This window comes from Malurus melanocephalus, unplaced genomic scaffold, assembly GCF_030028575.1.
Source record: "Malurus melanocephalus ecotype Western Australia unplaced genomic scaffold, MMel_1.1 scaffold_12, whole genome shotgun sequence".
Taxonomy (NCBI): domain Eukaryota; kingdom Metazoa; phylum Chordata; class Aves; order Passeriformes; family Maluridae; genus Malurus; species Malurus melanocephalus.
Window position 1 is genome coordinate 4,361,329 of NW_026623244.1, and position 11,801 is coordinate 4,373,129.

At 39.6% G+C, this 11,801-nt stretch overlaps 1 protein-coding gene across 1 annotated transcript; it reads left to right on the forward strand.

Moving 5' to 3' along the window:
* Positions 1–6: 6 nt before the first annotated feature.
* On the forward strand, positions 7–11,261 carry CCNJ (cyclin J). The gene is made up of 5 exons (XM_057381037.1): positions 7–320; positions 2,042–2,252; positions 4,560–4,859; positions 4,955–5,114; positions 6,595–11,261. Exons 1-5 carry the CDS (start codon positions 252–254, stop codon positions 7,004–7,006), a joined length of 1,152 nt encoding a protein of 383 aa, XP_057237020.1. The 5' UTR covers positions 7–251; the 3' UTR covers positions 7,007–11,261.
* Positions 11,262–11,801: the final 540 nt, after the last annotated feature.

The following is an 11,801-nucleotide window of genomic DNA, read 5'->3' on the forward strand; positions in this document are numbered from 1 at the left end:
CACGGCCGCCCTCACCTCCGCGCCCCCCTCGGCCGGCCGTGCCCCGCGGCGGGAGGGGGCGGCTTAACGAGCCGCACTTGTGCCCCGCATGGCGGCCAGCTGGGCTGGGGGGCCGGGGGCGCCCCGCGGCAGCTGATCGCGGTTAACCGGGAGCGAGCCAGAAAGGGGCGAGGGTGGCGCTGCCCGTCCCGCCTTCAGCGAGCGCCGCTTCCTCCCCCGTGCCCGGGTTCGGGCGCCGTGCCGCGCCGCCGATGGAGCTGGAGGCGCAGTGGTGGACAGGACAGCTGGCGGCCGACATCCATCAAGCGCTTCGATACAAGGTAGCCCGGGGCGAGCCGGGCTGCGGGGCGGCCCCGCCGCCTTTGTGAGGCTCCGGCCATCGCGGGGGTAGCGGGCGGACAGCGCGTGTGGGGCGGCCCCGCTCGGTCGCCGGGGTTTGGCGAAGTTGGCTTTTGTAAACTCGGTACTCGCTGTGTCTTCCCTCCGTGGGTGCTGGGGCCGTGTGTCCGCGACCGTGACAGCTGATCCGAGCGGCCGGACTGTGCTCCCGCTGCTCTCTGAAGAGGGGAAAGGGCTCACGGTGCGCCCGCCGCTGCTCTTGGGACGCTTGCGTGGATCCGGGTTTAAACTCGGCARAAAGCATTGTGGTGTTATTGGACCAAACAAACAAAAACTCAATGAAATAAATGCTAAATGCAGTAAGAATAGTGGAGGGTTTAGGCAGTTGCTTAGAAGTTGCTTCGACGGACTCGAAGTTGCTCTTCCGGGCTATTTTCATAGAGCACATCTTATACCGGGAGCTGAAAATCAGTTTGCATTGACTGAACTTATTAAAAACGTGCTTTTGCTGCCTTATGGTATTCGCTGAGCCGATTACTTTTCCCGAAGTTGTGACTTCTTTTCTCTTTCTCGGTGTTGGAGGTAAATAAGGGAAGGACAGGATCATTTATTTGTACCAAAGTTATAATTTCTAAAGCTAAGTTAGTGCTGTGAAAGGTGAATTCTAAAGCTTAGCAGGTGAGAAGTTTGTAGGGTTGGGGTTTTTTTTCGCTTCAATAGCCTATTTCAAAACTTTGAATTTACATTAAAACTTTAAAAAATTTGTGTGACTCCATTCCAACTTTATGTCWTCAAGTTAAACTAATTAAGTTAATTCCAATCAAGTTAGCTTTTGYTGGAAATGTAATTGTTCTCAAAATCCTACTTACAGCGTATGGGTGCAGTCAAACTCATAAATTTATTCATGACAACAGAGGACAGCACTGCTGTTCTGCTGCATACAAGAGGAGRTTCTGGCTACTAGGCAGGAGCCTGGAGAAAGTTTGCTTTCTACCAGTACAAATTTTGTATTCAAAATAGATCATGGCACAGATTTTTCTTAAAAATGGTGTTGGTAGGGCTTTTGTTTTGARGGGTCCTCCCCCCAGATCTGAGACTATGTGAACTTAACTAACTGCCTTAGAGCACACTGTAGTGTGAGTGTGATATCAATCAGATTCAGGCCAGTGTTTTAACATACACACGAAGCGAACGTTCATGCACACCCATTCCCCTTCCTAGGATTCAGCTGGCTCTGAGTGGTCTTTTCCTGGAGTCATCAGCAAGAGATTTCTCAGCTATGGAGCTGAGAAACATGCAAACACTTAAGTACAAAGTCTGGTTGCTCAAATTAAGCTGTAGCAAGAGAGGGGTTGAGTTAAACTATTGARCTTTGCATTGAAGCAGCTGAGGAATACTTGCATGCCCTTGTTGTACAGCCTTTGCAGCAGAGGTAATACAACAGACATAGTAAAAACTGAAGTCATTCYGGTATGTTAAATTTTAAGTTGTTAGTGTTGTACAGAAACAAAGTTATCTTTTAGTTATTCTCCAATATAACRAATAGATTTTGTTCACTGAAAAGGGGATTCTGAAATTAGGGGAACAGAAGGAAGAAGGGAGAAATACTTTCAAACTTCCATTAAAATATATTAAAGTATCAGCTATATTAATTCAAACTAAATTGTGGTTTTAATAAAATTACCTGCTGCTGTCCATCTAGGAGCTGAAGCTGCCCTCTTACAAGGGCCAGTCTCCCCAGTTACACCTGAGAAGATATTTTGCAGACCTGATTGCAATTGTGAGCAACAGGTTCAGACTCTGTCCTGCTGCRCGACATCTGGCTGTGTATCTGCTGGACCTCTTCATGGACCGCTATGACATATCCACACAGCAACTGCATGTGGTTGCTCTTTCCTGTTTACTTTTAGCAAGTAAGTATGTGGCACCAATCTTTAACCAGAGTAACAGATTTTACTGCCAAACACAAGACGTGTCTTGGTGGGATAGAGCAGATGAGGGAAACCAAGTGGTCATAAAAGACAAGCAGTGCATGTTAGTTGGGCCCAATTGGTAGAGCCTTTCTTCAGCCGTGTTTTGATTTCTGTTGGCATCTGATAAAAATGAGGGTAGAAAAAAAAACAAACTGTGATTAAAAACTAATGTTTATACTTGGAAAGAAATTATTTTAATGTGAACTTTGAGACCTGTGTTGTAGGAATAGGAACACTGTCTTTCTAGGAGTATTTTGAAATAGGTAGATTCTGTGCTGGAAATGAGAAATTTGCCTGTCTGATAAAGAAAGAAATTAAATAAACCATGTGTAGACTGCACTGCATTCTGCTGATAAGTGCTGTGAAATTCTGGAATACTCCAGACTTTATAAGTTGCMATGCTATTTAAGCAAGCTGATTCCTGTATGGTCACATACAAAATGTGATACAGGTAAAATTGGCAAATGCACAGTACACTGAAGACAGAATTAATTACAAGTACTCATTATGAACAGTGCTGCTAATATTGACCTCAGCTAGATTCTTGTGGTGTGTATCCATCTTTCAACATTTGTGGACCCCTTTTCAATATCCCTGAAAAAATAAGGGCAGTTTGCTGAGAAACCTGCTGGCACATGTTCTTAAACCAATAGATTCAGAAAAACTGGTCCTGGCAGCAGAACTAACTGTTAGTTCAGTTTCTGATGATCTGTTTGTCTGAATTTATTTTMATTTTCTCCAGTAAGGGCTCTAGGCCCTCTTTGCTACAAAACTGGAATGCTATGGTATTGTACAGTTTTCACTGTAGTACAGTATTCTCACTGCATCCCATGTCCACCAATACAGCTATTCAGCAGAACAGTTAAACCAGAAAAGGGTTATTTCAGATTCTTCTGAGGGTAGACTTTGACTAGGTGCCACCAGCCAGTAATCTTCTCTTGGCAAAGGGATATTGTGCTGAGTATGAAAACGTTGCCTCAGAAACCACTGTAATCCATTTAGGAAAATGGCTTGGCTTTGAGCTAATGCTGGATTTTCAAATTAAATTCATGTTCTGAAGAGAATTTGTTTTTTTCCTTTTAAATGAACCTCTGCCAACTTTCTTTGTGAACTGCAGGTAGAKGTCTGGAAGCCTGGAATACTCACTCTTCTGAGAAGCAGTGTATGGGTTGGTTCAGAGAGAACCAAAATGCTGTTTTAAACTTTTGCCCTGTGTGGCTTAAACAAGCAGTTTAATCAGTAGTGTAATCAGTTATGACACTGYGATATATCTGATAAGGTTTAAGAAGTAGTCAGAGAAATTATTATGTGACTCCTGAARTTTTTATTTCTGTAATTACTGGGGTATGGGAAACAAAAACTAACAGAGTGGCATTGGTATTGGATTAAGTCCTATATAAGTAACTCCACTGTAGAAAAAAGTAAATGTTCACGTATGTTCAGTCCTGCAAAACTCAAAGAATGTAGTACTSAATAGAGTGTAAGATGGAAAGAATTTGCAATGAAATTGAAATAACACAACCATATGGCAAACTGTATGGAAATGTGACACTTGTTTCTCTTATTAATGGGTTTTCTACATACACAATTTTGCTTYAGGCTAAAAACATACAGGCCTGACAAGTTATAAGTCCAAGAAAGGTTAAAGCAGTGTATGTCGCAGAGGAAGTTTTCAGATGCACATTGCTGAAATCACTTGTTTGCCAGATCTCAAATGTAAAACTGCACCTACCAGAGCAGGCATTAAAAGCCAGCCACATTGGCTGGAGCTCTAGCTATGCTCTAATGAGTTTTAGACACAAAAAGGGTGTGTGGGGGTGGGAGGATGATTAAAGCCAAAYGCTATTGTGGTGTGTTTGCCAAGTCACATCAAAGTGGTATTTCATTGATGATGGGGACACATTATACAATAATTTGGTGACAAAAACTTGCATATGCAGTGTCAGTGATGTCCTAATATTCTGCTCTCGGCAGCTGGCTTCTGTGTGCTGGCATGGGAAAACCAACAGAAAACATGGCACTGCACAATATCCTACACAGTGTTTGACATTATCTGCCGAAATTTAGTACATACCCCTTTTTGTCTCCAATGACATATTCCATTTGAGCTTTGCATCTGCAGGAAAGTCTCAAGCTTGTTTGACATAGTAGAATTGAAATAGAACCAAGAAGATGTTAGGTACAATCCATTTTATAGTTCATTTGTTCTGAACCTTTTTTTTCCTTCCTCTTTCTGTTCACCCGAAGGTAAATTTGAAGAAAAGGAAGACAGTGTTCCCAAACTTGAACAGTTGAACAGCTTGGGTTGTATGACTAACATGAATTTGGTACTAACAAAACAGAATTTGCTTCATATGGAGTTGTTGTTGCTAGAAACATTTCAGTGGAATTTGTGCCTCCCAACTGCTGCTCATTTCATCGACTATTATCTTTCTATTGCTGTCCATGAGACTGATCTTCATGATGGCTGGCCAATGGTTTGCTTAGAGAAGACTAAGTTATATATGGCAAAATATGCCGATTACTTTCTGGAAGTATCATTGCAAGGTGAGTTACAGAATTCAGATAATGACTTCTTTGTTGTCTTGACAGACAATGTCAAACTTAATTAAATGATTCTTTTTCTCATTCCTTCTTTCTAGATCATGAATTTTTAAATTATGCCCCTTCTTTAGTTGCTACTGCATGTGTAGCTTCTTCAAGGATTATCTTGCGTCTCTCACCCACATGGCCTACCCGGYTGCATCACCTCACTGCCTACTCCTGGGACTTCCTGGTGCCGTGTATTGAGCGACTCTTAATGTGAGTTAACAGAAGTGGCTTTTTTCAAGCCTATTTCTGAATCTGTTATTAAGCTTAATTGCTGCCAAGAGTGCAATTACATTACTTTTTAAATTTTCGTTCCCCTGTTCTAAAGATACTTATCTAYTAGGGAACACCTAAGTTTGGTAAATACATATTGTTAGGCAATAATTGTTTTGCTCTTTCCAAAAGAGAAAAYTTCATCAGATCTAATCTCTTTCCAGTTTTTTCAACAAATAAACTTCTGCCTTGCCTTGCATTTCCACTGAACATCTGGGATGCTTTGAGCATCTTCAGCAGCTTGTTCCCAGTCTTTCTACCCAGAGAGCAAAAAGAGATAGTGATGAATACCAAAGGCATAGGAGCTTTCATAGAGAAGACTATGCCTTGGAAGTTCAAGGCACGCTCCAAACAGATGATGGATCAAACATGCAGACCGTTTGAGTGGCCAGCTTTGGTGGGAGGAAATGACCAGGAGYTTGTATCTATTTTTGCTGTATCCATTTTTGCACTACAGCTGACATGAGATAAAAATGCCAGTGAATGCCAAGTGAGCCTTACTGGGAAAGCTTGTTACAGAATCTGCTTTCCCTCTACAGAAATTTGCTTTTACCCAAGTCCAAACATAGTTGTGATCAGTGGGAGCACAGCTGTATCTGGAAGAACCACATTGGCTATAGGAATGTACCATTATTGCCTCTGTTGGCTTCACAGTGGGTATAATGTGTMTAATGAAAAGAGTAGTACCTAAAGCGTGCAGGTGCTGTTCCAGAAGTGGTTTCAGTATTGCTTTGGAACAACTGGGAGAGGGGTGGGCACCATCAAAAACTTAGGAATGAAATGTGTAGGTRGCAACTGCTTAACCTCAGCATAGAATTGAGAAAGAGAGTGTGTCTAGATACATTTCAGACAGGTGTAAATCAAAGGGAGTTCAGGTGTGCCATACTGGATGGGCTAGAAAAATAGATGAGGAAGAAAAAGTGTTTCTGCTGTCTAGAACAGGATCCAATATGAATAAACATAGGATCTTTGAGTAGTATAATGGAAATACTACAGACTGTTCTGGTATCTTGTCTTTAGAAGCCTTATCCTCTGTTTAACTTAAATGAGGTAGAAACAGCAAGTTCAGGTTCTGGTAATTTGGCCATTTATTGGGATAGTAAAGTACAATAGCAAACTTTATTGCACTGTAATTCTAGATCCCACTGTGTTACATGTTTTGTACTTGGCTTTTATCTGTGTTTTTTAAATTGCTATACAAGGAAGCAAAATGCCAAAAGGAGAGACTGTACCCTGACCAAATTTTGCAACCTTAGGTGATTGTAAAGGGTAGCTAAAACTATTAAAAAAAAAAAAAAAAGCTTTGGAAGCAGTCAGATATTTGCAGCATTTTTTAGACTGCTCTTAAAACTTAATTCAAAAGTGTTTAAATTATATTAACATCCATTCTGATGTATTTTGTCTTTTCAATTTGTTTTAGTGCACATGATAATGACGTGAAGGAAGCAAACAAGCAGAAAGGACAACAGGCTCAGTCTGCCCAACAYGCTGTATTTCAGGCCCCAGCTCCAAGTGCCCAGCAGGCCAATGCTCAGCAGCACKTACCACAGTATCTCCAGGCTCATCAGTCTTCGTTACAGTACCACCACTCAGCATCACAGCAGCAAAGCTGTCAGCAGATRTTATCATCCACTCACACAGCCTCTTACCCGCTTCAGACTTGCCCTGCTGCCTTACAGACCAGTGCTCAGGCCCGAGGCCACGTACAGACTGGCACTGCCATGTCCCTGGCGGTGCCGCTGGAAGTGAAGCCATGTATAAGTGTCTCCTACAACCGGACATACCAAGTGAATGGACGATATTCCTGTGTTACTCCTTGCTTTGAGAGGTGATAAGTACAAAACGGTTTTGTGCTTGTTTGTTTGGGGTGGAGAGTTGTGTGGAAAATTTGTTTCATTTTGGCAAAAAAWTTAATTAAAAAAGGTGTCTTCCCAGAAAAAAGCATCTGGATTGGCAACTGATACCACAGCTCAAATACAGACTGTAAAAAATAAGCACACAGGCCATCCTCTGAAAAAGAACCTGTATGCTTGGGGATAAGTTCTTACTGTGACACTCAGAATAYTCTGCTTCTAATGTGTGTCCATGAAATACTACTCAAAAGAAAAACAGCTGTGGACTAACTACAGACTTACCTTTGATGAAGGAGATATGCAGTATTATTTTGAAGACATTTATGTCATGCCACCATACAGTGTTAACACTTACTTTATACTTACTGAAACTTAAGAATCCACTGAATGCCAGACTTCTACCCAGGTACATGGAGATCACAGGAAGAAACAAATCTCATGTGGCTAACTCCATACTCTTGCCCCTTTTTCACCACTTGTGTTGGTTATTTGCTTTAGGCTAAGTCATGTGAATTAACTGTATTTTGGCTAGTTTTAAGTTTTATACCTTACAGGACAGACAGTATGTTTTTGCCTCTTTTATCCTCCCTATCTTTTTTGTATTTAAAGTAACTCTTTCATACTAACTCAGGGACTTTTCTACTCATTATTCTGTGCTGCTGGTTTGTACACTAATTGGGTATAACTTGGGGAAGGAAGGCAGAGAAGGAAGAGAGTATGGCAAGTGGAGTGACTTTTCTTCAGGGCATCTATGCAGCGTACCAAAGGGATATGTTAGTGTTCACAGAATATAGATGTGAACTACTTCCCAGCAGTGTGATAATTGAAGAAAAGAGAAAGTTTCAGCTGAACTTGTACTGTTCCAGAACTACTAACAGAGGCTGTGATTGCTCTGTGTACACACACACACACACACACACACACAAACACACAAACGTTATTGACCAACAGAAGGCATCCTCCACTACTGGCAGTATCATCCTTCCAGAAAAAGTACAGTCAAATGCTGACAGAAACCCAGTTCTGTCAGGCTTATAGTGGAAGGAAATTCTCAGGTAATAAAGGGGCAATTTTTTCTTCTACTATTTGGGAGTTCGAGAAGAAGATCTAGAGATTTGCTCTTCCAAATGAGTGGATCAAAAAAATATTTTGCAGAGTGAACTGCTTTATCACAAATAAGGTGCTAATTACAGAACTTTATGGAGTTACACTATCTCCTGTGGAGCAGATGGTCTGAGGTAGAAATAGAAGGCTTCACTCGTCCACCTCTTGGGTGAAAATTATGGTAGATATTAATGGAGATGGTTTTGGGTTTTGTTTTTTTTGTGTGTTTGTTGGGGTTTGTTTGTTTGTTTTTGGGTTTTTGTTTGTTTTTTTTTTTTAATACAAGAAGATATCGGACTTTCTCCTGTGGTAGAATATGGTAGGAAGTGGTATGAATGACAGAATTCTTACTACTTTAAAATATCTTCATACTAGTTGGCTGAAGGCTTTTTTTGGTTGTTTCATTTGCTTTTACTATCTTCCCCCYGTCTTAGTGGCAGCACTTAAAATTGTGTACCATTGAATGACACTGAATTATTGTGAATCTTGCATAAACTGTTTGAATGCAGGGGCAATTAAGTTACATTATCAATATGAAGATGAAGGCTCTATCAGCATAATGTTCAGAATGGAAGGAGGAAAGCTGTGTTCATTCTTTCTGAGGCTAAATTACAACGTGCTACAAAAACCTATTTATTTTTGAGGAGAAGAAATCCTGTTTCTCTTGTTTCGTCTTTTAAATCCCAATTTTTGTTGTGGGCTTTTGTAGCATAGATGTGCTAGTCAAGAAGAATAGGAGGGTGAATGGAAAAGAYGACCCTCTCTTTTATGCTAGAGAATCAACTTTGAAATAGGCATAGTGTGGTCAATTCTTTATTACAGTGCAAGATGGTTTGGCTTCTTTTTCCTCTCCTCTCTTCAACTCTTAAGGAGTATTTCCCTGTGTCTGAGAGTAGTGTTGAGTAGAGACTTTCCACCTCGTAAGATGCCATGCTTTTTACTCAACACTGTTACCCATTTTAGAGAGAAACAGACTTCTTTCTGCTGGTTTCATTTTGTTGCAATGCTGTATCCAAGTCCTCGGTGCTCTAACTACCTCTGATGCTATGAATGTACAGTCTTGTAATAGACCATGACTTGAAATAACAGCAGATGCCTGTAGCAATTTTTTTTCTGTAAAATCTATAAATCAGTTAACTTGTCATCTTTTTTTTTGTGACACAGCAGTATAGGGTCTTCTTTTTGGGGGTATTAGTAAATTTATCCCATAGGCATTCGATATATAAAAATTTAACTAATACTTAACACTGGAATTATAATGGGTGGGGGGCTTATTCAGTTAGTTAATACCATTTAATAGGGTATTCTTTATTTGACTATTTTAAGACATTAGGTCAATTGTAAAAAGATCCACTACATGCTGTTTGTTTTTAATTTATTACTTAGTCTGAGTTTTTTCTGACACTACAGCTGCATCATGACTATAGAGAAAATGTACACGGAACAGTTTCAATCTATATTATTTAAAAGGGCTTTATCAGTGTACATTAAAAATACACTGTTCTTACTATTAGAACCAAAATGTGTTTTTATGGCATAAATAAGAATGGTGCTTCTAAATGCAAAATGTCCAAAACAATGGAATCTTTGTGAGTGCTATGCATTCAACTTATTTTTTAAAATAAAACTAGTTTTGAGTAAGAAGGCTCCAGTGTGCATTATGCTTTGTATTATGTTTTTTTTTAAATATGTAAACTGTCTTTCCCAGTGTATGGGCTGAAGCTGTAAGGACTTCTTTCTCTCCCTCCCCACTTGCTTTCTGTAACTTATCATAAGCTTCAGGAACACTCAGACTTCACAACTGAAAAAAAAAATAGGAAGGAAATCAGGCAGGAAGGGGCTTTAAAACTAATTGCAGCCACAGCATATGCTAAATATTGTACACTTCAACAATGAGTCCAGTACACAGCTGTAACAAAGAAATAAAGAACAAAAGAACTTCAGTAGTTCAAGAGCCAGGGGGTGAATTCATTTTGTTCTCATAAAAAAGCAACTATTAATACTGGCAATCTCAGATTTCTAATWCTAGAAATCATTTAGGAGATGTGGGAGTAGCCTCTTGTCAAGAGTTGCAAGCATTTGTGTTATTTACAATAGCTGTGAAGGCTCAGTTATGCTGGAGGCAGCATAAAATCACATGATGCATCCTAGCACAAATATTTTTGATTGTTTTGAACTTCTGATAACTACTGCTTACTAGAAGAAGCTCTGTTTCTTCTTGACACTCTGCATATTCCATGTTTGTAATGAGGCTGTGATTATGACTAGAGTCCCAAAAATTAATAAGCTTGCTTAGAATTTAATTTGTCGGAAGTTTGAAAATTGTAAGGCCTCTTAGCTTTCACCCATCCATTTAGGAATAAATCACTGATTGTGAAAATCTTTTGGGAGGACCTAGAGCCAGAGGGAGAGCAAGCTCTACTCCATCCCAGTAAGGAACAAGGGCAATGCTGTACTATAATAATGACATGCATATTACATGGATACTTTGATCTGGAAAGTTTTGTCTTTACTCTTTAGGTAGCAAAAGTCAGGTCTGTCTAGACTGTGGCCTTGAAATCTCAAGTTTTGATATTTTTTCACCGTAATTACAAAATAGGAACTACCCCTGACATTTATGAGTCTCGTAACAACTACAAGGACTGCCAAATACTTTTCAACATTTCAGTAGAAGTCTCAGATTAAGAATTGAAATTGCAAGTCTGAAGCTATTTTTGTGTTTGTGCATAACAAGAAAAGCCTTATCTCTACTTCCCATGACCCAGGTTCATTATCTACTTTAAATATAAGGATATTTATGGTCTGCCAGCATTGCAAATTTGGCTCAAAATATAAAATTTAAAGTCAACATTTTAGTGATTGACACATCAGCAGAAATAAAATTTGTTTGCAACTCTAATACTGTGGTTAAAATTCATATAAGCCAGAAAATAAGGTAGCATCCTCTTTTAATAATCTGTTAATTCTGCGTTCTGAATGTTCCCAGGAACTAAAGTCCTGTCAGTAGATAAGACCTTATCTGAGTAAGCGCRAGAGCCCAGTGGGTTGTGTTGTATTAAAAGGTTGTCAGCAGCAACTTTTCAAAACACGAAGTAAAGCAGCAATAACAAAATACACAATGTTATTTTTAGTCTCYGTCTCAGTGATATTTTCGAAGGTATGGCACAAGTACAATTGTGAAGCTTACATTAGACAGTTTGCTCTTTCCTGCCATTAAATGTTATGTAATACGTTTCTATTACTTCAATAAACAAGACATGCATTCTGACAAAAGAAAGCATTTGCTACTGAAAATTAAAAAAACCCAAACCAAACAATGTGTAACTGAATAATTAAAAAACAACTCTAGAGAAAGTAGCTCCACATTTTAAAAATTCTCAGTGCAACCAAGGATCTGGAATTTCTCTGCCARTCCTACCAAGAGAAGGGAAACGAGGAAGAGTCTAGGTGGTAAAAGTGCAAATCTGAGATTTAATACATAATGTTCATATTCATAACACAAGTTGATYAAAATTGTTACCACACCCATTAGCTGGAGTATGCATTGAAAGACTTTAGAAATACTACTTGCTTTTCTTTGAACATATGAATTTAATCTTTTGAAAGAACAAGATAAAGGAATACTTCCATAGAACAACCYATTAAAGCTCTCTTAAAATACTCATTTTCT